The sequence below is a fragment of the Trachypithecus francoisi genome, unplaced genomic scaffold (assembly GCF_009764315.1).
Source record: "Trachypithecus francoisi isolate TF-2019V2 unplaced genomic scaffold, Tfra_2.0 Lachesis_group3, whole genome shotgun sequence".
Taxonomy (NCBI): Eukaryota; Metazoa; Chordata; class Mammalia; order Primates; family Cercopithecidae; genus Trachypithecus; species Trachypithecus francoisi.
Window position 1 is genome coordinate 124,001,269 of NW_022681468.1, and position 24,074 is coordinate 124,025,342.

The 24,074-nt window shown below is 42.4% G+C and overlaps 1 protein-coding gene across 9 annotated transcripts in view; it reads left to right on the top strand.

Moving 5' to 3' along the window:
- DPP8 (dipeptidyl peptidase 8) overlaps positions 1-24,074 on the top strand; it is a 75,966-nt gene that overhangs the window by 14,153 nt on the left and 37,739 nt on the right. For all 9 annotated transcript variants that reach the window (XR_004431939.1, XM_033189727.1, XM_033189730.1 and 6 more), the window contains 5 exons: positions 3,287-3,460; positions 6,021-6,189; positions 14,444-14,554; positions 17,229-17,357; positions 20,293-20,354. Coding sequence is in view for 8 of the 9 variants with exons in the window: in XM_033189727.1 (XP_033045618.1) it covers positions 3,287-3,460; positions 6,021-6,189; positions 14,444-14,554; positions 17,229-17,357; positions 20,293-20,354 (645 nt within the window). In the remaining variant the exon portion in view is untranslated. The remainder of the gene's footprint in view (positions 1-3,286; positions 3,461-6,020; positions 6,190-14,443; positions 14,555-17,228; positions 17,358-20,292; positions 20,355-24,074) is intronic.

Consider the following 24,074-nt stretch of genomic DNA (forward strand, 5'->3'; position numbering starts at 1 on the left):
GTGCTGGGATTATAGGCGTGAGCCACTGCGCCTGGCCCACAATTTTTTTTTAAAACGGCCCAGGCACAGTGGCTGATGCCTGTAATCACAGCACTTTGGGAAGCCAAGGAGGGTGGATCACTTGAGGCCAGGAGTTCAAGACCAGCCTGACCAACATGATGAAACCCTATCTCTACTAAAAAAATTATAGAACAGGCCGGGTGCAGTCGTTCATGCCTATAATCTCAGCACTTTGGGAGGCCGAGGCGGGTGGATCACCTGAAGTCAGGAGTTCAAGACCACCCCAGCCAACATGGTGAAACCCCATCTCTACTAAAAATATTTTTAAAAAGCCAGGCATGTTGGCAGGTGCCTGTAATCCTAGCTACTCGGGAGGCTGATGTGGAGAATCGGTTGAACCCGGGAGGCAGAGGTTGCAGTGAGCTTAAATTGTGTCACTGCACTCCACCCTGAGCGACAGAGCAAGACTCCATCTCAAAAAATAATAATAATAATAATAATAAATGAAAATTAGCCAGGTGTGGTGGGGCGGGTGCCTGTAGTCCCAGCTGCTCGTGAGGCTGAGGCAGGAGAATCGCGTTACCAGGGAGGCAGGGGTTGCAGTGAGCTGAGATGGCACCGCTGCACTCCAGCTAGGGTGACCGAGGAAGAGACTGTCTCAAAAAAAAAAAAAAGTAATCAATAATAAATAAAGAAATACTTCAGGCTGGGCACAGTGGCTCACGCCTGTAATCCCAGCACTTTGGGAGGCTGAGGCGGGTGGATCACCTGAGATCAGGAGCTCGAGACCAGCCTCATCAATATGGAGAAACCCCCTCTCTAATAAAAATACAAAATTAGCCGGGCATGGTGGCACATGCCTGTAATCCCAGATACTTAGAAGGCTGACACAGGAGAATCTCTTGAACCCAGGAGGCAGAGGTTGCGGTAAGACGAGATCACACCATTGCACTCCAGCCTGGGCAACAGAGCAAGGCTCCGTCTCAAAAAAAAACAAACAAACAAAAAAAACTTCATTGTGTTTCAAGATTGCTTTGAGTATTCTGTGTCTCATGCAATTCTATGTGAATATTATTAGGGTCAGCTTGTCTATATCTGGAAAAAAGGCATTTGGAATTTTGATAGGCATTTACACTGTATTCCAATCCATGCATACGTGATGTCTTTCTATTTATTTAGATCTTTACTTTCTTTGAGCAGTGTTTAACAGTTTCCCTTATACACATCTTGCTCTTCTCTAGTTAAATTTACTACTAAGTATTGTTTTCTTTTTTTATTTTAATGTCAGTCAAATTTAGCAGTTAGGAGTTGTATACCAACTTTAGTGACACTAATGTTAATAAGTTCTGATAACCCACTACTATTAGGTCAGCCTATTTTTTTAAATAACATTTAAAGTATAATTTTCATTCTTTTATTTTTGAGACAGATTCTTGCTCTGTGACCCAGGCTGGAGTGAGGTGGCATGATCTTGGCTCACTGCAACCTCCGCCTCCCAGGTTCAAGCGATTCTCCTGCCTCAGCCTCCCTAGTAGCCGGGACTACAGATGCGCACCACCATGCTCGGCTAATTTTTGTATTTTTAGTAGAGGCGGGGTTTCACTGTGTTGGTCAGGCTGGACTTGAACTCCTGACCTTGGGTGATCCACCTGCCTCGACCTCCCAAGGTACTGGGATTACAGGCATGAGCCACCACGCCCAGCCACAAACTTTCTTTGAGAGACATTATAACAAATATGTTTTAAGTAGGAAAAAACCACAGAGATTCTGCTCTGAAGTTTTTTTGTTTTCCATTTACTTAGCAAATATCCTGAAAAAGCGAAAAACAATACCATCGTTAAATAAGTAACAGACAGTAACTCCTATAAATAATTTAGGACATAAATGAAAGAAATCACTTCTTTCCCAGCACTGGGAGGCGGAGGTGGACAGATCACTTGAGACCAGGAGTTTGAGACCAGCCAGGCCAACATGGCGAAACTCCATTTCTACTAAAAATACAAAATATTAGCTGGGCATGGTGGTACATTTATGCAATCCCACCTACTCAGGAGGCTGAGGCACAAGAATCACCTGGTTGTAGTGAGCTGAGATCACGCCACGGCAGTCCAGCCTGGGCAACAGACTGAGAGTTTTGTTTCAAAAAAAAAAAAAAAGAAATCACTGTGAAATAGTGAATTGGAAAACTTTGCTAGCTGAGAATTCAAGCAAGGTTTTGGGGTATAAGTAAACTGGGATAGGTAGAAAGAAAAGCATTCTTCCAAGAGTCAAGGGAAGAGGGGTAGAACACACAAAGACCAGGAGACAGAAAACCACTCATTGAGTTTTATTTAGATCAGTGATGTGACCAGCTTGACCTCTAAGGTTTTATTAAGAGGAGTATTGCTAGTATAGTGGAAAGGTATTAATAACAGCTGACACATTTGAGAGCTTATTCTGTGTCAGTCATTGTGCTAAACATTGTACATATTTTATCTAAATCTTCACAAAGCTAATGTAGATGATTTATTACTATTTTGAAAATGAAGAAAATTACTTTTGAATAAATTAAGCTACTTTCTCTTTTTTTTTTTGTTTTTTTTTTTTTGTTTTTTGAGACGGAGTCTTGCTCTGTCACCCAGGCTGGAGTGCAGTGGCCGGATCTCAGCTCACTGCAAGCTCCGCCTCCCGGGTTCACGCCATTCTCCCGCCTCAGCCTCCGGAGTAGCTGGGACTACAGGCGCCCGCCACCTCGCCCGGCTAGTTTTTTTTTTTTGTATTTTTAGTAGAGACGGGGTTTCACCGTGTTAGCCAGGATGGTCTTGATCTCCTGACCTCGTGATCCACCCGTCTCGGCCTCCCAAAGTGCTGGGATTACAGGCTTGAGCCACCGCGCCCGGCCGCTACTTTCTCAAGGTTAGACTTCTAGTGAAGGGTCAAAGCTTGGATTCAAACCACTTGACTTAGAAGTCTGTGCTCTTAACTATGTGCTGGCTACTAAATTACAGTTAAGTTGTAGAAAGTCTTGAATGCCAACATGATTAGACCTTATTCTTGTTCTCTAATGTATACAGTAATCATCTAAAGACCCTTTACTAGGAAATCTTTCAGCAGATTTCCTAAAGTTAATCTGCTTAAAGTTGCCAGCAAATTTTGGGGTCACTTAACATGTAGACTGTGCTCGGTGAATTAGAAGGCTAAAAAAAAAAAGTAGAGTCAATAATGTTGGAGATTCTAGGATTTCAGTGCCGAAAGCAAAAGACGGTTTTTCAGAAGACTGGAATAGGTGACTTTCCTTTCACATTAGGCAACACTGGACTATGGAATGTATTCTCGAGAAGAAGAACTATTAAGAGAAAGAAAACGCATTGGAACAGTCGGAATTGCTTCTTACGATTATCACCAAGAAAGTGGAACATTTCTGTTTCAAGCTGGTAGTGGAATTTATCACATAAAAGATGGAGGGCCACAAGGATTCACGGTAAGTTGGAGTTGCTAGTGGTTAAATCTGGTTTGGATCCAAAAGGTTATTTGCACCCAAATCAGAAAGGTAATTAATAAACAAACCAGAAACTTCAGTTTACCCACCAACAAAGACATTTAATAGCAGTGAAAACAAGAAACATGGAGATTAGTTTCCAATTTTAAGAGCTAATTTTTTTTTTTTTTTTTTTTGAGGCAGAGTTTCACTCTTGTTGCCCAGGCTGCAGTACAATGGTGCCATCTCGGCCCACCGCAACCTCTGCCTCCTGGCTTCAAGTGATTCTTCTGCGTCATCCTCCTACGTAGCTGGGATTACAGGCATGCACCACAGCCCCCGGCTAATTTTGTATTTTTAGTAGTGATGGGGTTTCTCCATGTTAGTCAGGCTGGTCTCGAACTCCCGACCTTAAGTTTTCTGCGTGTCTCGGCCTCCCAAAGTGCTGGGATTACAGGCATGAGCCACTACACCCGGCCTTAGGAGCTAATTTTCTTTAACCAGCTCAGGCAACAGAGAGACCCGTGTCTCTACAAAAACATTTTAAAAACTTAGCTGGGCATGGTGGTGCACACCTTTAATCCCAGCTACTCAGGAGTCTGAGGTGGGAGGATCGCTTGAGCCTAGAGGTCAAGCTGCAGTGAACTGTGATTGTGCCACTGCACTCCAGCCTAGATGACAGACTAAGACCTTATCTCAAAACAGAGTTAATAATCTTTCTAGTTACATTAAGATACCATTTTTAGGCCAGACACGGTGGCGCACACCCATAATTCCAACACTTTGGGAGGCCGATGTGGGCAGATCATTTGAGCCCAGGAGTTCCAGACCAGTGTGGAAAACATGGCAAAACCCCATCTCTACAAAAAAATGCAAAAATTAGCCAGGCAAGATAGCATGCGCCTGTAGTCCCAGCTACTCAGGAAGCTGAGGTGGGAGGATCATTTGAGCCTGGGAGGCAGAGGTTGTAGTGCACCGAGATTGTGCCGCTGCACTTTAGCGTGGATGACAAGAGTGAGACCCTGTCTCAAAAAAAAAAAAAGATACAAATTTTAAAGTGGTAAAAATACTTGCTGTATAGAAAGATAGAGTAGGCCATGGGTAGTGGCCTACGCCTGTAATCCCAGCACTTTGGGAGGCTGAGGCGGGTGGATCACTTGAGGTCAGCAGTTTGAGACCAGCCTGGCCAACATGGTGAAACCCTGTCTGTACTAAAAATACAAAAATTAGCTAGGCGCACCTGTAGTCCCAGCTACTCGGGAGGCTGAAGCACGAGAATTACTTGAATCCGGGAGTTGGATGGAGGTTGCAGTGAGCCGAGATCATTCCACTGCCCTCCATCCTGGGCGACAGAGTGAGACTACCTAAAAGAGAGAGAGAGAAAAAAAAAAGAAAGGTAAAGGGCATTAGTTCCCACTTCCTGTGTAAGCACCGAGGAAGATTTTGGAAGATTGTTATCACAAGGCAATTTTTTGTTTCCCTTGAAAACTAATTCATCTTAATAAATTATATATATACACACACAGTTTTTTTTTTTTCTTTGGAGAGAGTCTTGCTCTGTCACCCAGGCTGGAGTACAGTGGCGAGATCATGGCTCACTGCAGCCTCAAACTCCTCGGCTCAAGCAATCCTCCCACCTCAGCCTCGTTGAGTAGCTGGGACTATAGATATGTGCCACCACACCCGACTAATTAAAAAAAATTCTTTTTAGAGATGAGGGTCCCATTATATTGCCCCAGCTTGTCTTGGACTTTAGGCTCAAGTGATCCTCTTGCCTCAGCCTCTCAAGTGTCTTATGTTTGGTTTTATTCTAGGCAATTCATTATGAGCTTTAGGAACTCTTCTTTTAAGAGAATTGTGATGATCCTGGCTTCTATTACATTTTTATGAGCAAACTATTTTATATTGGTAAAAATAATTTTAAAATATTTAATAAAATATTCAGTGAATAAGTGTTCAATAACAATGTTTAATGAACAGTAAATACTCTTAGGTATTGGGGCAGGTTGGGGCAACAAAATTTATGAAGTACTGTTTTATTGTCTTTATGTCCTCTCCTATTACCCTTAGCTTTTTCATTCAAAGTAAAAAAATGAGTCCTTTCTGGTAAGTTAAGGCAATGGAAAGTTTATTTTTCTGGGAAGCAATGATCATTGTTGACTTTTTTTTTTTTCCTGAGACTGAGTCTCTCTGTCACTGAGGCTGGAGTGCAGTGGCACTATCTTGGCTCACTGCAACAGCCACCTCCTGGGTTCAAGTGATTCTCATGCCTCAGCCTCCCAAGTAGCTGGGACTATAGGTGCCCACCATGGCGCCCAGCTAATTTTTGTATTTTTGGTAGAGATGCAGTTTCACTATGTTGGTCAGGCTGGTCTCGAACTCCTGACATCAGGTGATCCGCCTGCGTTGGCCTCCCAAAGTGCTGGGATTACAGGTGTGAGCCACCACGCCCGGCCTCATTGTTGACATTTTACCTAGAAATCTTCTTCTTCATATAGGAAGCGTGCTGGAACATGTATGTGTCAGCCTGATATTTACCTTAAAATGTTGTTTACTTTTCTAGCAACAACCTTTAAGGCCCAATTTAGTGGAAACTAGTTGTCCCAACATACGGATGGATCCAAAATTATGCCCTGCTGATCCAGACTGGATTGCTTTTATACATAGCAATGATATTTGGATATCTAACATCGTAACCAGAGAAGAAAGGAGACTCACTTATGTGCACAATGGTAAGGCATAGTTCTTCAAATTTACTTTTCTGAACAGTATTTTTTGAAGTATAATTTGCTTCTTGCATTTTGACATTAGATCACCAAGCTGGGTGAGCTTTGCATTTGAAATTCAAGTCTTTAAAATTTTTTAAAAATAGAGAAAAGTACAGAGAATAACTGGTATGTACCACATGTATAATACTGCTTTCTCTTAATGTTCATTTTCAAACAGTGCAACAAAAGAACCTCTGACATGATTGTTCTTTTAGCCTAATAAGACTGCCAGAATTTTCATAGAACTCTTGTTATTAAAATAAAATTTTAGGCTGGGCATGGTGGCTCCTAGGACTCTGGGAGGCTGAGGCAGGTAGATTGTTTGAGCCCAGAAGTTCAAGACCAGGATGGGCAACATGGTGACACCCCGTTTGCCAAAAAAATAGAAAAAAGTAGCTGAGCATAGTGGCATGTATAATTCTAACTACCTGGGAGACTGAGGTAGGAGGATCACTTGAGTCCAGGAGGTCGAGGCTGTGGTGAGCCATGATTGCACCATTGCACTCCAGCCTGGGCGACAGAGTGAGACTCTGTCTCAAAAATAATAAAAATAATAATAAATAAATAAGTAAGTTTTGTTTTTGAGAAACAGATAGAAAAACCAATTACACACTCTAAGAAACTACTTGAGGCCAGGTATGGTGGCTCATGCCTGTAGTCCCAGCACTTTGGGAGGCCAAGGTAGGTGGATCACCTGAGGTCAGGAGTTCTAGACAGTCTGGCCAACATGGTGAAACCCTGTCTCTACTAAAAATACAAAAATTAGCCGGGCATGGTGGTGCATGCCTGTAAATCCCAGCTACTAGGGAGGTTGAGACGGTAGAATTACTTGAACCTGGGAGGCGGAGGTGGCAGTGGCTGAGATGGCACCACTGCATTCCAGCCTGGGCAAGAGAACAAGACCTTGTCTCAAAATAAATAAAATAAAATAAAATAAAACTACTTGAGACTGAGATGGGGGGAAGCCTGGACAACATAGTAAGACCTTGTCTCTACCAAAAAAAAAAAAATTAGCTGGATGTGGTGGCACATGCCTGTAATCCCAGCTATTCAGGAGGCTGAGGCAGGCAGATCACTCAAGCCTAGGAGGTTGAGGCTAAAGTGAGACATGGTTGCACCACTGCACTCCAGCCTGGGTGACAGAGTGAGACCCTGTCTCAAAAAAAATTTATCCTTCAGTTTCAGAGAGCCTACTTAGTTATCATCATAATAGGAAAAATAGAACTTTGTAGAACTATATATATTGTGGGAATATTTAATTAAGTTTTATTGAAGTGGCTATGATAATACTAAGCACTATTCAAAGCACAGAAAGCTGTGGTTTCCTCTAAAGGTTTCATACAAATGAAAGATGGGAAATAGTGTATTGCTTTTTCTTTGAACACGTGAAACAGTTTAGGATTAAGTACCATAATGAAGATGAAGACTGAAAATTCTTTTGTCTAACTTTTGCTTAATCTTATGTTCACAAAGCTGATTGTCATCTTTCTTAATCATTATCCCCTCATCATCATCAATCATTAGTTAAAATTAATTACAGACCAGGTGTGGTGGCTCACACCTGTAATCCCAGCACTTTGGGAGGCCGAGGCAGGTGATCACGAGGTCAAGAGATCGAGACCATCCTGGCTAACACGGTGAAACCCTGTCTCTACTAAAAATACAGAAAATTAGCCGGGCGTGGTGGCAGGCGCCTGTAGTCCCAGCTACTCGGGAGGCTGAGGCAGGAGAATGGTGTGAACCTGGGAAGCAGAGCTTGCAGTGAGCTGAGATCGTGCCATTGTACTCCAGCCTGAGTGACAGAGCGAGACTCCTTCTCAAAAAAAAAAAAAAGAAAGTCATTGTTAACAGATATGTTACAGGTAGGAAAACAAAATGATACATATTCTCTCAAGTTTGTTTTTTTTTTTTGTTCTTTTTTTTTTTGAGACAGAGTCTCACTCTGTCACCCAGGCTGGAGTGCAATGGTGCGATCTCTGCTCACTGCAACCTCCGCCTCTCGGGTTCAGTTGATTCCCCTGCCTTAGCCTCCTGAGTAGCTGGGATTACCGGCTAATTTTTTTTTGTATTTTTAGTACAGACAGTTTCACCATGTTGGCCAGGGTGGTCTCAATCTTCTGACCCTGTGATACACCCACCTCGGCCTCCCAGAGTGCTGGGATTACAGGCATGAGCCACTGTGCTCAGCCTGTTTGTTTTTTGTAGCAAAGTCTCGCTCTATTGCCCAGGCTGGAGTGCAGTGGCATTAGCTCACTGTAACATCCGCCTCCTGGGTTCAAGTGATTCTCATCCCTCAGCCTCATGAGTAGCTGGGATTACAGGTGCATGCCACCACACCTGGTTAATTTTTGTATTTTTAGTAGAGACGGGGTTTCACCATGTTGGCCAGGCTGGTGTTGAACTCCTGACCTCAAGTGATCCGCCCACCTCCGCCTCCCAAAGTGCTGAGAACAGGCGTGAGCCACGGCACCTGGCCAGACATAGGGTTTTATAAGAGCACCAATGTGGGAAAGTGGTCAGGGAAGGCTTTCCAGAAAAGATGACACCTAAACTGATCCTAAATAATGTCTATATATTATCTAGTACACTCCTGACAAAGGGACTACATGAGAAGGGTCTTGATGCAAAAGACATCATGGTGTTTGTGAGGAGGTAGAAGCAATGTGAAGGTCCTGAAGCATAAGTTCTGAGTCAAGAAGTAGCAAAAGACTGGCAGATAAGGGCCAGGACAAGGGTAGACCATATCTTCTGTAAATGAACATGGACTTTATCATGATATGAGGGTCCATGGAAAAGTTTTTAACAGTTGTGTGATCATAATCATCATGTTGTCCATAAGTTGCTCTGGGTACTTTGTGGAAGTTAAATTCAAGAAACATGGGTAGAAACAGGAACACCAAAGCTTGACTGTTGCAGTTATCCAAGTTATATGGCCTAAATCTAGAGCATAGGATAGAGACAAAGGGATAGAGTAGGGAAAACCTTAAGTTAAAAGTACAGATTTTGGTGTTTAATAGGTCTCCCTTTGAAGTCAGGAAATCAGAACAGCTGTTCTACTACCAATGGCAGTAGAAAGATTAGGTTGGTAGTTAATAAATCTGTTCTGGAAATCCAAGCCATTTTTTCATGCTTTTTTTTTTCCATTTTTTTGAGACAGGCTCTCCTGTTGGCTCACTGCAGTCTTGACAGGGCTCCAGCAATCCTCCCATCTCAGCACCCCTGAATAGCTGAGACTACAGGTCTGTGCCACCATGCCTGCCTAATTTTTAACTTTTTTTGTAGAGACAAGGTCTCCCTGTGTTGTCAAGGCTGGTCTTGAACTCCTCGGCTCAAGTGATTCTCTCACCTCAGCCTCCTAAATTGCTGGGATTATAGGCATGAGCCAACAAACCCAGCCCAGTTTTTCATGTTTCAGCAAACACTGGACACTTGCTATGTACCAGTTATTGTACTTGAGGCTGAGACTGCAAAGCTGTGATATAACTGTCAGACTTAAGGCATTTTTAGTAATTTTTTTTCTTCTGTAAAATTGTTTTCCACAGGATTTGTGAAGATTGGCAGAATTTAAAATGGAAAGCACTGGAATCCTGCAGGACATTATACTAGTGTTTTTATTCTTTATCATGTTGTATGTAGGTATGCAGTATATTTTCAGGATTAATAGAGTAGTTAAGAATACAGGTAGAGCCTGGTGAAGTGTCTCATGTCTGTAATCCCAGCACTTTGGGAAGCCAAGGTGGGAAGATCACTTGAGCCCAGGAGTTCAAGACCAGTCTGGGCAACGTAGGGGGAGACCCTATCTCTACAAAAAAATAAAAAATAATAAAAATTACCCAGGCATGCTGTCATGGGCCTGTTTCTCAGCTACTCTGGGAGCCGAGGTGGGAGGATCACTTGAGCCTGGGAAGTCAGGCTGTTACACCACTGCTCTCCAGCCTTGGAGTGAGCTGTAATTGCACCACTGCACTCCAGCCTTGGTGGCAGATGAAAGAGAGAGACCCTGTCTCTAAAAAAAAAAAAAAAAAAAAAAAAAAAAAAAAAAAAAAAAAAAAAAAAAGAATGTAGAACTAGTTTGAATTAGGCCGGGCGCGGTGGCTCAAGCCTGTAAGCCCAGCACTTTGGGAGGCCGAGACGGGCGGATCACAAGGTCAGGAGATCGAGACCATCCTGGCGAACACAGTGAAACCCCGTCTCTACTAAAAATACAAAAAACTAGCCAGGCGAGGTGACGGGCACCTGTAGTCCCAGCTACTTGGGAGGCTGAGGCAGGAGAATGGCGTGAACCCGGGAGGCGGATCTTGCAGTGAGCTGAGATCCGGCCACTGCACTCCAGCCTGGGCGACAGAGCAAGACTCCGCCTCCAAAAAAAAAAAAAAAAAAAGAACTAGTTTGAATTTCAAGTCTACCATTTATTAACTGTGCGGCCTTGGTTATTTAACCCATCTCTTTGTTTCCATATCTATAAAAGCACGTGTTAATAGCACATCAACATAGGGTTGTTATGAGGCTTTAATGAGTTAATATATATGAAGTATTTAGGATACTGCCTGAAACATAGTAAGTGTTGTGTAAGTATGTGCTTAGATAGAAAGTAGGTAGGGGGTTAATGTCATCAGCTTATTGCACTCACAATAGGTTTCTAAGTGAAAGTCCACTTGAGATGGATTTGGTCAATCAGTATGTACATGTGTTTATTCTTTACTTGGTGATAGAGGAATTTAAAAGTAATAAAATCCTAGTTTCTGCTCTCAGATGACTTACTGAGAGGACTATTTATTCATTTAATAAATAATAATGGAAGTCCATAATAAACAGTAAGAAGATACAAATGAGGGTTACTTATCTTCATAGTATTGGCTGTATCATTAATTCCAAAATTCAAAACACTTGGAAAACTGAGCTTAGTTTTCATTAGGTTGTTACTAAAACTCATTTGGCAGTAACATCTGACCTGAAGTGACCTGAGTATATTTATAAACTTAATATGCTCACCTACATAGTGTGCCTATTCGTAAGTTTGCTGCAGGAATATTAGTGTATTTGATTACAAGGTATTTGGTTACCCTGCTGCAGATACTACATAATGTATTATGGTAGATGTACAATATATGAAAAATCTTGGCCAGGCACGATGGCTCATGCCTGTAATCCTAGCACTTTGGGAGGCTGAGGCGGGTGGATCACCTAAGGTTGGGAGTTCAAGACCAACCTGACCAACATGGAGAAACCCCGCTTCTACTAAAAATACAAAATTACCTGGGGTTGTGGCGCATGCCTGTCATCCCAGCTACTCGGGAGGCTTAGGTTGGAGAATCGCTTGAACCCAGGAGGTGGAGGTTGCGGTGAGCCGAGATGGCACCATTGCACTCCAGCATGGGCAACAAGAGCAAAACTCTGTCTAAAAAAAAAAAAAGAAGAGGGAGGGAGGGAGGGAAGAGAGAGAGAGAAAGAAAGAAAATGAAAGAAAAGAAAGATCTCCCAGATTCTGAATTCCAAATATTTCTTTTTGGATTCAAACTTTTTGGATAAAAATATCATTGGTTTGTACTGTACATGATGTCAGACTATATAGAAAATATAGATAAACAAAAATAATAAAACTTGCCTGTAAAATTAGAATCAGGCCAGGTGCAGTGGCTCACACCTGTAATCCTAGCACTTTGGGAGGCCAAGGTGAGAGGATTACTTGAGCTCAGGGGTTTGAGACCAGCCTGGGGGAAACATAATGAGACCTCATCTCTACAAAATTTTTTTTTAAAAATTAGCTGGGCTTAGTGACACATGCCTGTGTCCCAGCTACTTGGGAGGCTGAGACAGGAGGATTACTTGAACCCAGAAGATGAAGGCTGCAGTGACCTGAGATCTCACCCCTGCACTCTACCCTTGGTGAAAGCAAGACCCTGTCTCAAAAATAAAATAAAAATTAAAGTCCCTATGGTATATGTAATGCCTACTAGACTGGCTAAAGTGAGAAATATTGAGAACACCAAATGCTGGAGAAGAACTTTCATACTTTGATAGTAAGAGTGTAAAATAATAGAAATACTTTGGATAACTGACACTTACCACACTAACCAGCCATATTACTCGTAGGTATTTACTTAGAAGAAACAAAAACACATGTTCTCAAAAATTCCCTTTTTTTTTTTCTTTTTTGAGACATGATCTCAGTCTGTCCCCCAGGCTGGAGTTCAGTGGCGTGATACTGGCTCACTGCATCCTCCTCCTCCCGGACTCAAGCGATTCTCCTACTTCAGCCTCCTGAGTAACTGGGACCATAGGCACCTGCCATCACACCTGGCTAATTTTTGTATTTTTTATAGAGGCGGGGTTTTGCTGTGTTGCCAAGGCTGGTCTCAAACTCCTGAGCTCAAGCAATCCACCCTCCTCAGCCTCCCAAAATGTTGGGATTACAGGTGTGAGCCACCACGCCTGGCCCACAAAAATTCTTACATGGTAATAATGTTCATAGCATCTTTATTCATAATAGCCAGAAACTGGAAACAGGCAAGATATCCATTAACAGATAAAAACTATGGTATGCAATGGAATACAACTCAGCAATAAACAGGAATTAACTATTGACACATGTAACAATATTGATGAAACTCAAAAGAATCCAAACACAAGTATATATATACTGTATGATTTCATTTACATGAAATTCTAGAATATGCAAACCTAACCTCTGGTGATAGAAATCAGATCAGTGATTGTTTCTGGGTCGGGGCTGGGCCTTGACTGGGAAGGAGCATGAGAAAACATCCTTGGGTACTGGAAGTGTAAGTGGTGATAGGAGTGTGGTCACACAAGTATATGTATTTTTCAAAAATAAACAGTACATTTAAGAATTCGTAAATTATAAAGCAATTTTTAAAAACCTTGAAATCTTACTACTTGGAGATAACCATATTTCAGCTTATATCAGCACTTTTTAAAAATGCATTTTTAGGCCGGGCGCGGTGGCTCAAGCCTGTAATCCCAGCACTTTGGGAGGCCGAGGCGGGCGGATCACAAGGTCAGGAGATCGAGACCATCCTGGCTAACACGGTGAAACCCCGTCTCTACTAAAAAGTACAAAAAACTAGCTGGGCGAGGTGGCGGGCGCCTGTAGTCCCAGCTACTCAGGAGGCTGAGGCAGGAGAATGGCGTGAACCCGGGAGGCGGAGCTTGCAGTGAGCCGAGATCCAGCCACTGCACTCCAGCCTGGGTGACAGAGCAAGACTCCGTCTCAAAAAAAAAAAAAAAAACAAAGCATTTTTATAAATGAATCACAGTGTAAATGCTATTCAGTAATCTGATTTGTTTTATTCAAGTATATTGTAAACATGTCCTCATGACACAAATTTTTTTTTTTTTTTGAGACGGAGTCTTGTTCTGTCACCCAGGCTGGAGGGCAGTGGTGTTGTGATCTTGGCTCACTGCAACCTCCACCTCCCGGGTTCAAGCGACTCTTCTGCCTCAGCCTCCCAAGTAGGAGCATGCCCTGCTAAGTTTTGTGTTTTTAGTAAAGACGGGGTTTCACCATATTGGCCAGGCTGATTTCAAACTCCTGACCTTGTGATCTGTTCCCCTCGGCCTCCCAAAGTGCTGGGATTACAGGCGTGAGCCACTACGCCTGGCCTCAAAATCTTATATAATTATGGCTTTGTGGTTTTCTTTTAAAACAAGAATCCCCTTCAAACTATTTGCTGGAAACCTAAGTGTAAAACAGATGAAAGCTGAGCTGCTCCAACTGAATGAGATGAAAGAAGAATGGTTGAATTATATGACCTATAAGATTCACTCTAGGTCTAAGATATACTTCTTTGTGTAGGAGAGTTGCAAGTGTCCCCTATACTCTGCTCCTTTACATGTAATCTTTTTTCCATGATCCTGCTAATTGGGAAAATAATAACATTTATTTGGAGCATGTACTGTGGTCCAGGCTTTGTTCTGAGTGCTTTATGTGAATTAATTAATTTAATCTTCATATCAGCCTCACAAGGTAGCCTTTTATTCTCATTTACAAATGGGATAATGCCGTGGAATAAGACTGAATGATTTGCCCAAAGTCAGACAGTACGTAAATGATGGACCTCAGATTTGAACTCAGTCCATTTAGCTCCAGAGTTTACCACTGTACTCCAGCTACCTTTCCAAATAAACTGAATCATTTTGCTTTGTACGTATGAAAAGATAGCTTTCCGTGGTAATTTTGCCTTTTATATTTGTCTAGAGCTAGCCAACATGGAAGAAGATGCCAGATCAGCTGGAGTCGCTACCTTTGTTCTCCAAGAAGAATTTGATAGATATTCTGGCTATTGGTGGTGTCCAAAAGCTGAAACAAGTAAGGGGATTCAAATAATATAGTATGGATCATTTAAAGTATTGTAAGATTCAACTGTCAGTTAAGTGCACAGATTCTAAATCTTGGTTAATAGATTCGAAAGTGGATAATAGATTCCAAAGTGGTGATGATTGATTCATGCCAGTAGTTACTTAAAATATATACTTAAGGCCAGGCGCAGTGGCTAACACCTGTAATCCCAGCACTTTGGGAGACTGAGGCAGTTGGATCACCTGAGGTCAGGAGTTCGAGACCAGCCTGGCTAACATGGTGAAACCCCGTTTCTAATAAAAATACAAAAAATTAGGCAGGCATGGTGGCACGCGCTTGTAATCCCAGCTACGCGAGAGGCTGAAGCAGGAGAATCGCTTGAACCCAGGAGACGGAGGTTGCAGTGAGCCGAGATCGCACTATTGCACTCCATCTTGGGCACTGAGAGTGAAACTCTGTCTCAAAAATCTGTAGATTATGGCCAGGCACAGTGACTCAATGCCTGTAATCCCAGCACTTTGGGAGGCCGAGGCGGGTGGATCACGAGGTCAGGAGATCAAGACCATCCTGGCTAACACAGTGAAACCCCATCTCTACTAAAAATTAAAAGAAAAACAAATTTAGCTGAGTGTGGTGGCGGGTGCCTGTAGTCCCAGCTACAGGGAGGTTGAGACAGGAGAATGATGTGAACCTGGGAGGCGGAGCTTGCAGTGAGCCAAGATTGTGCCTCTGCACTCCAGCCTGGGCGACACAGTGAGACTGTCTCTCAAAAAAAAAAAAAAAATGTAGATTATATTTCATCATAATGAAGTCTAGTAAAAACAATTGTATTGTGGTTTAATGCCTCTGGCCCCTCAATTCTCTTTGCCAGTTTTTCTCCTAGAGGCTGGTCTTGGTAATGCTGGCAGCATTGGTGGCAAAATAAAAAATACCACACCTTGGCCGGGCGCAGTGACTCACACATGTAATCCCAGCACTTTGGGAGGCTGAGGTGGGCGGATCATGAGGTCAGGAGATCGAGACTATCCTGGCCAACATGGTGAAACCCCATCTCTACTAAAATACAAAGAATTAGCTGGGTGTGGTGGTGCACACCTGTAGTCCCAGCTACTCGGGAGGCTGAGGCAGAAGAATCAATTGAACCTGGGAGGTGGAGGTTGCAGTGAGCCGAGATCGTGCCACTGCGTTCCAGCCTGGCGACAGAGCGAGACTCAGTCTCAAAAACAAACAAAAAAACACACCTTAATGTGTTGCTATAAAAATGTGTGATTGACTAGAGAGTCTGTTAAACAGATGACCAAATCAGTGTATGAATGGATAGGATAAAAGGGAACAGATTCCTCCCTTTCTTGGGGCAAATTCACAAATATCTCACTCTAAGAAACAGCTCACTAAAGCTTGGCTTTCAAACTTTTTGACCATGATCCAGTTAGAAGTGTACTTGTATTGTGGCCTAATATATATACTGTATAGATAAAACTGAAAACAAATTTCAAGAAGTAATACTTATTCTTTTTTTTTTTTTTTGAGACGTAGTCTCTCTCTTGTCGCCCAGGCTGGAGTGCAGTGGCGCAATCTCAGCTCACTGCAAGCTCCGCCTCCCAGTTCAAGCCATTCTCCTGCCTCTCAGCCTCCCAAGTAGCTGGGACTACAGGCACCCGCCACTGCACCTGGCTAATTTTTTGTATTTTTAGTAGAGACGGGGTTTCACCGAGTTAGCCAAGATGGTCTCAATCTCCTGACCTCATGATCCACCCACCTCGGCCTCCCAAAGTGCTGGGATTAGAGGCGTGAGCCACCGCGCCTGGCCGCAATACTTATTCTTATGTGTAATACTCCCTGATACTGTTATGTTGGGTTTTTTGTTTTTGGGTTTTTTTTTTGTTTTTTTTGTTTTTTTTTGAGGCGAGGTCTCTGTTGCCCAGGCTAGAGTGCAGTGGTGCAGTCTCAGCTCACTGCAAACTCTGCCTCCCGGGCTCAAGCAATCCTCTCACCTCAGCCTCCCAAGTACCTGGGACTACAGGCGCAAGCCACTACACACAGCTAATTTTTATATTTTTTTGTAGAGATGGAGTATTGCCATGTTGCCCAGGGTGTGGTTTGTGTGTTATATTTTTTAAAATACTGATTATGACCCATTAATAGATTTCATGACCTACTCATGGTTTGGAGCTAGCAGTCTGAATGCTTCTCTAAGAGACCCTGAAAAATACTTGTAAGCCATGTCTTGGATTTGGACATTTTATTTTAAGATGTGAAATGTATTGTTGTATTTGTTAGAACATGATTTTGACATGAATAGAGAAATTATTCAAAATAACTGAACTGTATTTAGTATTTATGTTTTTAATGGGAAATATTATAAATGTAATTAAATATTTCATTTTTCAACAAAGAATGCATTTTATGGTATGTAAGAATGAAGTCCTTCAAAAATGTTTTTCCTTGTTTTGAAAATATGTATACATACCATCTCCAGTTGTTTTCCCTCCAAAAGAAGTGGCTTAACAATAACTCACCTTGCTGCTACAAAGACTAGTGATATTTTCCTACAAAAAAGGTAGCGTATTTTATACATAAGTTATTCTTCACTATAAGAAATCTGATACTAGAAGGAACGGTTGGTTATGACTACTTTCTGGAATAATTATTCTAAATTTTCAATATCTAAATTTCTTTTAAGCTCCCAGTGGTGGTAAAATTCTTAGAATTCTATATGAAGAAAATGATGAATCTGAGGTGGAAATTATTCATGTTACATCCCCTTTGCTGGAAACCAGGAGGGCAGATTCATTCCGTTATCCTAAAACAGGTACTGTACTCCATTGGCATTTATATTCACTCATTTCCTCTTTCCAAATAAGATTCTGTAGTCATCCAAAGGTGTAGTCAATGACATTGGTCATTTCCGGCCTTATTTATGATGGGTTGTTCACTGAGTATCACAAAAATAGATTTTGAATTAAAGGGTGATCGTTTTTTATTCTTTTCAAAGGTAGGGATGTCCACACAATTGATTTCCTCAAGGAATGAATTAGAGGGTATCTTTGTGCCAGGCGTGGTAGCTCATGTCTGTAATCCCAGCACTTTGGGAGGCTGAGGCAGGTGGATCATTTGAGGTCAGGAGTTTGAGACCAGCCTGAACAACATGGTGAAACCGCATCTTTACTAAAAATGCAGAATTAGCCAGGTTTTTTGGTGCATGCCTGTAATCCCAGCCAATTGGGAGGCTGACGCAGAATAATTGCTTGAACCCAGGAGGCAGAGGTTATAGTGAGCCGAGATCACGCCATTGCATTCCAGCCTGGGCAACAAGAGTGAAAGTCTGTCTCAAAAAAAAAAAAAAGGAGACGGTGTCTTTGCTAGCAAATACAGATTTTTAAGTGATACTGTTCATAATAAGTGATTTTTTTTTTCCATTTTGCTTCTTACGGCATTTCAATTGTGAAAATAATACATATTTTCACTTTATTTCATTCGGACTCTTTTCAGCCTGGTTTTTTTTTTTTTTTTATTCTTTTAAAATTTTATTTCAATAGTTTTTGGGGAACAGGTGATTTTTGGTGACATGGATAAGTTCTTTAGTGGTGATTTCTGAGATTTTGGTGCACCCATCACCTGAGCAGTGTACACTGTACCCAGTGTGTAGTCTTTTATTCCTTACCCGCCTCCCACCCTTCCTCTGGAGTCCCCAGAGTCCATTATATCATTCTTATGCCTTTGTGTCGTCATAGCTTAGCTCCCACTTACCATTGAGAACAATGATATTTGGTTTTTCCATTCTTGAGTTACTTCACTTAGAATAATGGTCTCCAGCTCCATCCAGGTTGCTGTGAATGCCATTATTTTGTTCCTTTTTGTGGTTGAGTAGTATTCCATGTTGTATATATACTACATTTTTTAAATCCACTTGTTGGTTGATGGGCAAGCCCCTTATTTTTATTTTACTTTTTTAAGACAGTGTTTTGCTCTGTCATCCAGGCTGGAGTGCAGTGGCGTGATCTTGGCTCACTGAAGCCTCTGCCTCCAGGGTTCAAATGATTATCCTCCCTCAGCCTCCTGAGTAGCTGGGATTACAGGTGCCTACCACCAAGCCCGGATGATTTTTGTATTTTTAGTAGAGATGGTGTTTCACCGCTCCTGACCTGAAGGGATCACCTCGGCCTCCCAAAGTGCTGGCATTACAGGTATGAGCCGCTGTACCTGGCCGAACCCCTTATTTTTTGATACTCAAAACGTATGAATTTGAGATGGGGCTCTGAGATTCTTGTGCAGTAAAGCTCTGACCATCTTCATTATTCTTTTTCATTTTTTTCTTGAGACAGTCTCTCTCTGTTGCCAAGGCTGGAATGCAGTGGTGTGATCTTGGCTCACTATACCTCCACCTCCTGAGCTCAGGCCATTTTCCCACCTCAGCCTCCTAAGTAGCTCGACCAGCCTGGTGCAGTGTGTACCACTGCACCTGGCTAATTTTTGTTTTTTGTTTTTTTGCTTTTTTGTTTTTGTTTGTATTTTTTTTTTTCTTTTTTGCTCTGTCATCCAGGCTGGAGTGCAATGGCGCGATCTCAGCTCACTATAACCCCCGCTTCCCAGGTTCAAGCGATTCTCCTGCCTCAGCCTCCCGAGTAGCTGCAATTACAGGTGCCTGCCACCATGCCTGGCTAATTTTTGTATTTTTAGTAGAGACAGGGTTTCACCATGTTGGCCAGGCTGGTCTCGAACTTCTGATCTCGTGATCCACCTGCCTCAGCCTCCCAAAGTGTTGGGATTACAGGTGTGAGTCACCGCACCCAGCTGTTCTTTTCGTGTTGTTTGTTTTTTTGAGACAGAGTCTCGCTCTGTTGCCCAGGCTGGAGTGCAGTGGCGCAATCTCAGCTCACTGCAACCTCCGCCTCCCAAGTTCAAGCAGTTGTCCTGCCTCAGCCCCCTGAGTAGCTAGGATTACAGGTGCATGCCACCACACCTGGCGAATTTTTGTATTTTTGGTAGAGATGGAGTTTCACCATGTTGATCAGGCTGGTCTCAAACTGACCTGAGGTGATCCACCTGCCTCGACCTCCCAGAGTGCTGGGATTACAGGCATGAGCCACTGCGCCCTGCCTAATTTTTGTATAGTTTGTAGAGATGGGGTTTTACCATGTGAGCCAGGCTTGTCTTGAATTCCTGAGCTCAAGTGATCCACCTGCCTTGGCCTCTCAAAGTGCTGGGATTACAGGCGTGAGATACTGTGCCTGGCGTATACTTTACTCTTGACTTAACTAAAGTATAAAGAGAATTGATCTGGCAAAATTAATTTGAGTCATTTTGGATAAGCATTACTATTCATTTATGTCTCTTTCTTTTTTTTTTTTTTTTTTGAGACAGAGTCTTGCTCTTGTTACCCAGGCTAGAGGGCAGTGGTGCAATGGCAGCTCACTGCAACCTCTGCCTCCCAGGTTCAAGTGATTCTCCTGCCTCAGCCTCCCAAGTAGATGGGATTACAGATGCACACCACCATGCCTGGCTAATTTTTGTATTTTTAGTAGAGATGGAGTTTCACCATGTTGGCCAAGGTGGTCTCAAACTCCTGACCTCAGGTGATCCACCTGCCTCAACCTGCCAAAGTACTGGGATTACAGGCGTGAGCCACCGTGCCCAACCTATACATTATTCTTGACTTAACTAAAGTGTAAAGAGGATTGATCTGGCAAAATTAATTTGAGCAATTTTGGATAAACATTACTATTCATTTATGTCTCTTTCTAAAGGTACAGCAAATCCTAAAGTCACTTTTAAGATGTCAGAAATAATGATTGATACCGAAGGAAGGGTAAGTATAAAATGCTGAGTTGACCTTCTGTGTCATTTGACTAATCTATTCAGCCCAGTAGGGTTCTTTGATATACTTTTTTATTTTTGGACTTGTTGAACTTGCTGAGATATCTGTGGATCATGATTTTAGACTGACCTAATTTTTTACTTACAAATCATCCTGCTGGTTCATAAGATGGGAATATGGGGATATGCATATTAACCACTCCTTTCCAATAGTTTTTCTGTTTGCCTTTATTCTCCAGATTAATGTTAAAAGAAAAAAAAAGGTAGTTATTGACTGGTTACCTTTTGTGGTGGGTAGATGTCTGTGGTGCATTAAACATCCCACAGTGGCCGGGCACAGTGGCTCAAGCCTGTAATCCCAGCACTTTGGGAGGCCGAGACGGGCAGATCACGAGGTCAGGAGATCGAGACCATCCTGGCTAACACGGTGAAACCCCGTCTCTACTAAAAAATACAAAAAAAAACTAGCCAGGCGAGTTGGCGGGCGCCTGTAGTCCCAGCTACTCGGGAGGCTGAGGCAGGAGAATGGCGTAAACCTGGGAGGCGGAGCTTGCAGTGAGCCGAGATCCGGCCACTGCACTCCAGCCTGGGCGACAGAGCGAGACTCTGTCTCAAAAAAAAAAAAAAAAAAATCCCACAGTTGACTTGTACTACAGCTTTCCATTTCAACAGCCAAATGCTTATAAGCTGCATGCACACAAGACTAGCTAAAAAACAGTCTTCTCTTCTAGACTTTTTTGGGGTTTTTTTGAGTTTAAGTGGAGGTTTAACAGGCGAAAGAAAGAGAAAAGAGGATAGCTTTCTCTCCTGTAGAGAGAGGCTCCCGAGTCAGTCTTCCTCTTCTAGACTTTTTTAAAAACAGCTTTACTGAGATATATAACTCACATGTAATACGATTTATTTAAAGTTTAAAATTCAGTGGCTGTTGGTATATTCACAGAGTTTTGCAACCATCACCACAGGCAATTTTAGAACATTGTTATTACCTCAAAAAGATACCCTATACTTCTGAGCCATCATCCTCCAACCTCCTCGTATCCCCCAGCACTAGGCAACTTTTTTTTTTTTTTGAAATGGAGTTTTGCACTGTCACCCGGGCTGGAGTGCAATGGTGCAATTCTCGGCTCCCTTCAACCTCTGCCTTCTAGGTTCACGTGATTCTCCTGCTTCAGCCTCCTGGGTAGTTGGAATTACAGGCACACACCACCACACTCAGCTAATTTTATGTATTTTTAGTAGAGATGGGGTTTCACTATGTTGACCAGATTGGTCTCAAACTCCTGACCTCATGATCCGCCCCCCTTGGCCTTCCAAAGTGCTGGGATTACAGGCATGAGCCACCACGCCCAGCCTAGACAACCATTAATCTACTTTCTATCTCTATAAATTTGCCTATTCTGGACATTTCATATAAGTGGAATCATACAATATGTAGTTTGGTCTCCTTGACTTAGATTGTTTTCAAGGTCCATCCATGTTGTACTATGTATCAATACTTCATTTATTTTTAATTGATGAATAATACCTTTATATGGATATACCATATTGTATTTATCAGGTGATGAACATTTCAATTGTTTCCGTTTTATGGCTATTAAGAATAATGCTGCCATGAGTATGTATGTAGCAGTTTTTGTGTGGGCTTACTCTCTGGAGTATATACCTATGAGTAGAATTGTTGAGTCATTTGATGACTTTTTTTTTAACCTTTTGTGGAACTAAAGTATTTTTCCAAAGTGGCTGCACTATTTTATTTTATTTTATTTTTTGAAGAAAGTCTCCAGCCTGCCTAATATGGTAAAACCCCTCTCTACTAAAAATACAAAAAAAGAGAAAGGTCTCACTTTGTCACCCAACCTGGAGTACAGTGACACGGTCCCACTCAGCCCAGCCTCAACCTGTCAGGCTCAAGTGATCCTCCTGCCTCCACCTTCTAAGTAGCTGGGACTACAGGCACACACTACCATGCCCAGCTAGTTTTATTTTTTGTAGCGACAGGATTTCCCTGTGTTGCCCAGGCTGGTCTTGAACTCCTGGGCCCACGTGATCCTCTCACTTCAGCCTCCTGAAGTGCTAGGATTACAGGTGTGAGCCACCACACTCAGCATGCACTATTTTATATTCCAACCTCCTCATATCCCCCAGCACTAGGCAACCTTTTTTTTTTTTTTTTGAGACGGAGTTTCGCACTGTCACCCGGGCTGGAGTGCAATGGTGCGATTCTCGGCTCACTTCAGCCTCTGCCTTCTGGGTTCACGTGATTCTCCTGCTTCAGCCTGTGTGAGATTTCCAGTTTCTCCACATTATCACCAACACTTCTTGTTGTCCATTATATTTATTATAGCCATTCGATTGTGGGTTTTTTTTTTTTTTGAGATGGAGTCTCACTCTGTCGCCCAGGCTGGAGTGCAGTGGTACGATCTCTGCTCACTGCAAGCTCCACCTCCCGAGTTCATGCCATTCTCCTGCATCAGCCTCCCAAGTAGCTGGGACTACAGGCGCCCACCACCACATCCAGCTAATTTTTTTATATTTTTAGTAGAGATGGGGTTTCACGTTATTAGCCAAGATGGTCTTGATCTGTTGACATCGTGATTCGCCTGCCTCGGCCTCCCAAAGTGCTGGGATTACAGGCGTGAGCCACCGCGCCTGGCCGCTATTGTGTTTTAAGTGGTATCTCATTGTGGTTTTGATTCATGTTTCTCTGATGGCTAACGATGTTGGGAATCATTTTCTGTGTTTATTAACCATGTATATATTTTCTGTGGAAGACTGTCTATTCAGATCCTTTGCAGTTTTTAAAAATTATTTATTTTTTACTGTGTGTTTGCTAGACTTTTAAAGGAAAAATGTTTGCTTATCCGGGGCTATTTCTTTAATATATTACACAAATGGGCCGAGCACGGTGGCTTATGCCTGTAATCCCAACTATTTGGGAGACAGGCAGATCACTCAGGTCAGGAGTTCAAGACCAGCCTGGCCAACATGATAAAACCCTGTCTCTACTAAAAATACAAAAACTAGCTGGGCGCAGTGGCACATGCTTGTAATCCCAGCTACTCGAGAGGCTGAGGCAGGAGAATCACTTAAACCCGGGAGAGAGAGGTTGCAGTGAGTTGAGATGGTGTCACTGCACTATAGCCTGGGCAACAGAGTGAGACTCTATCTCAAAAAAACAAAAAAACGCCACCATATATACATAATTACAAATATATATATTATACAAATATATTTTAGGCTGGGCACACTGGCTCATGCCTGTAATCCTAGCATTTTGGGAGGCCAAGGCAGGAGGATCACTTGAACCCAGGAGTTTGAGACTAGCCTGGGCAACATAGGGAGACTCCATCTCTACAGAAAATTTAAAAATTAATATTTTATTTAATTTCATTACAAGCACACACCTTACCTGTAGTCTCAGCTACTCAGGAGGCTGAGGCAGGAGGATCACTTGAGCCTGGGAAATTGCGAAGGCAGTAAGCTGTGATCAGGCCACTACATTCCAGCCTGGACAACAAAATTTGACCTTGTCTCAAATATATATATATGTACACACACACATATATATATAAATAAAATATGATTACTGTGTGTGTGTATATATATATATATTTCTAGGTGAAATATAGGGAATTAGGGACTATTATTTTTCTGGATACTCGAGTTTAAGGTGATTAAAACTTGATTTTACCAGTTATTATCAAGTGTTCTG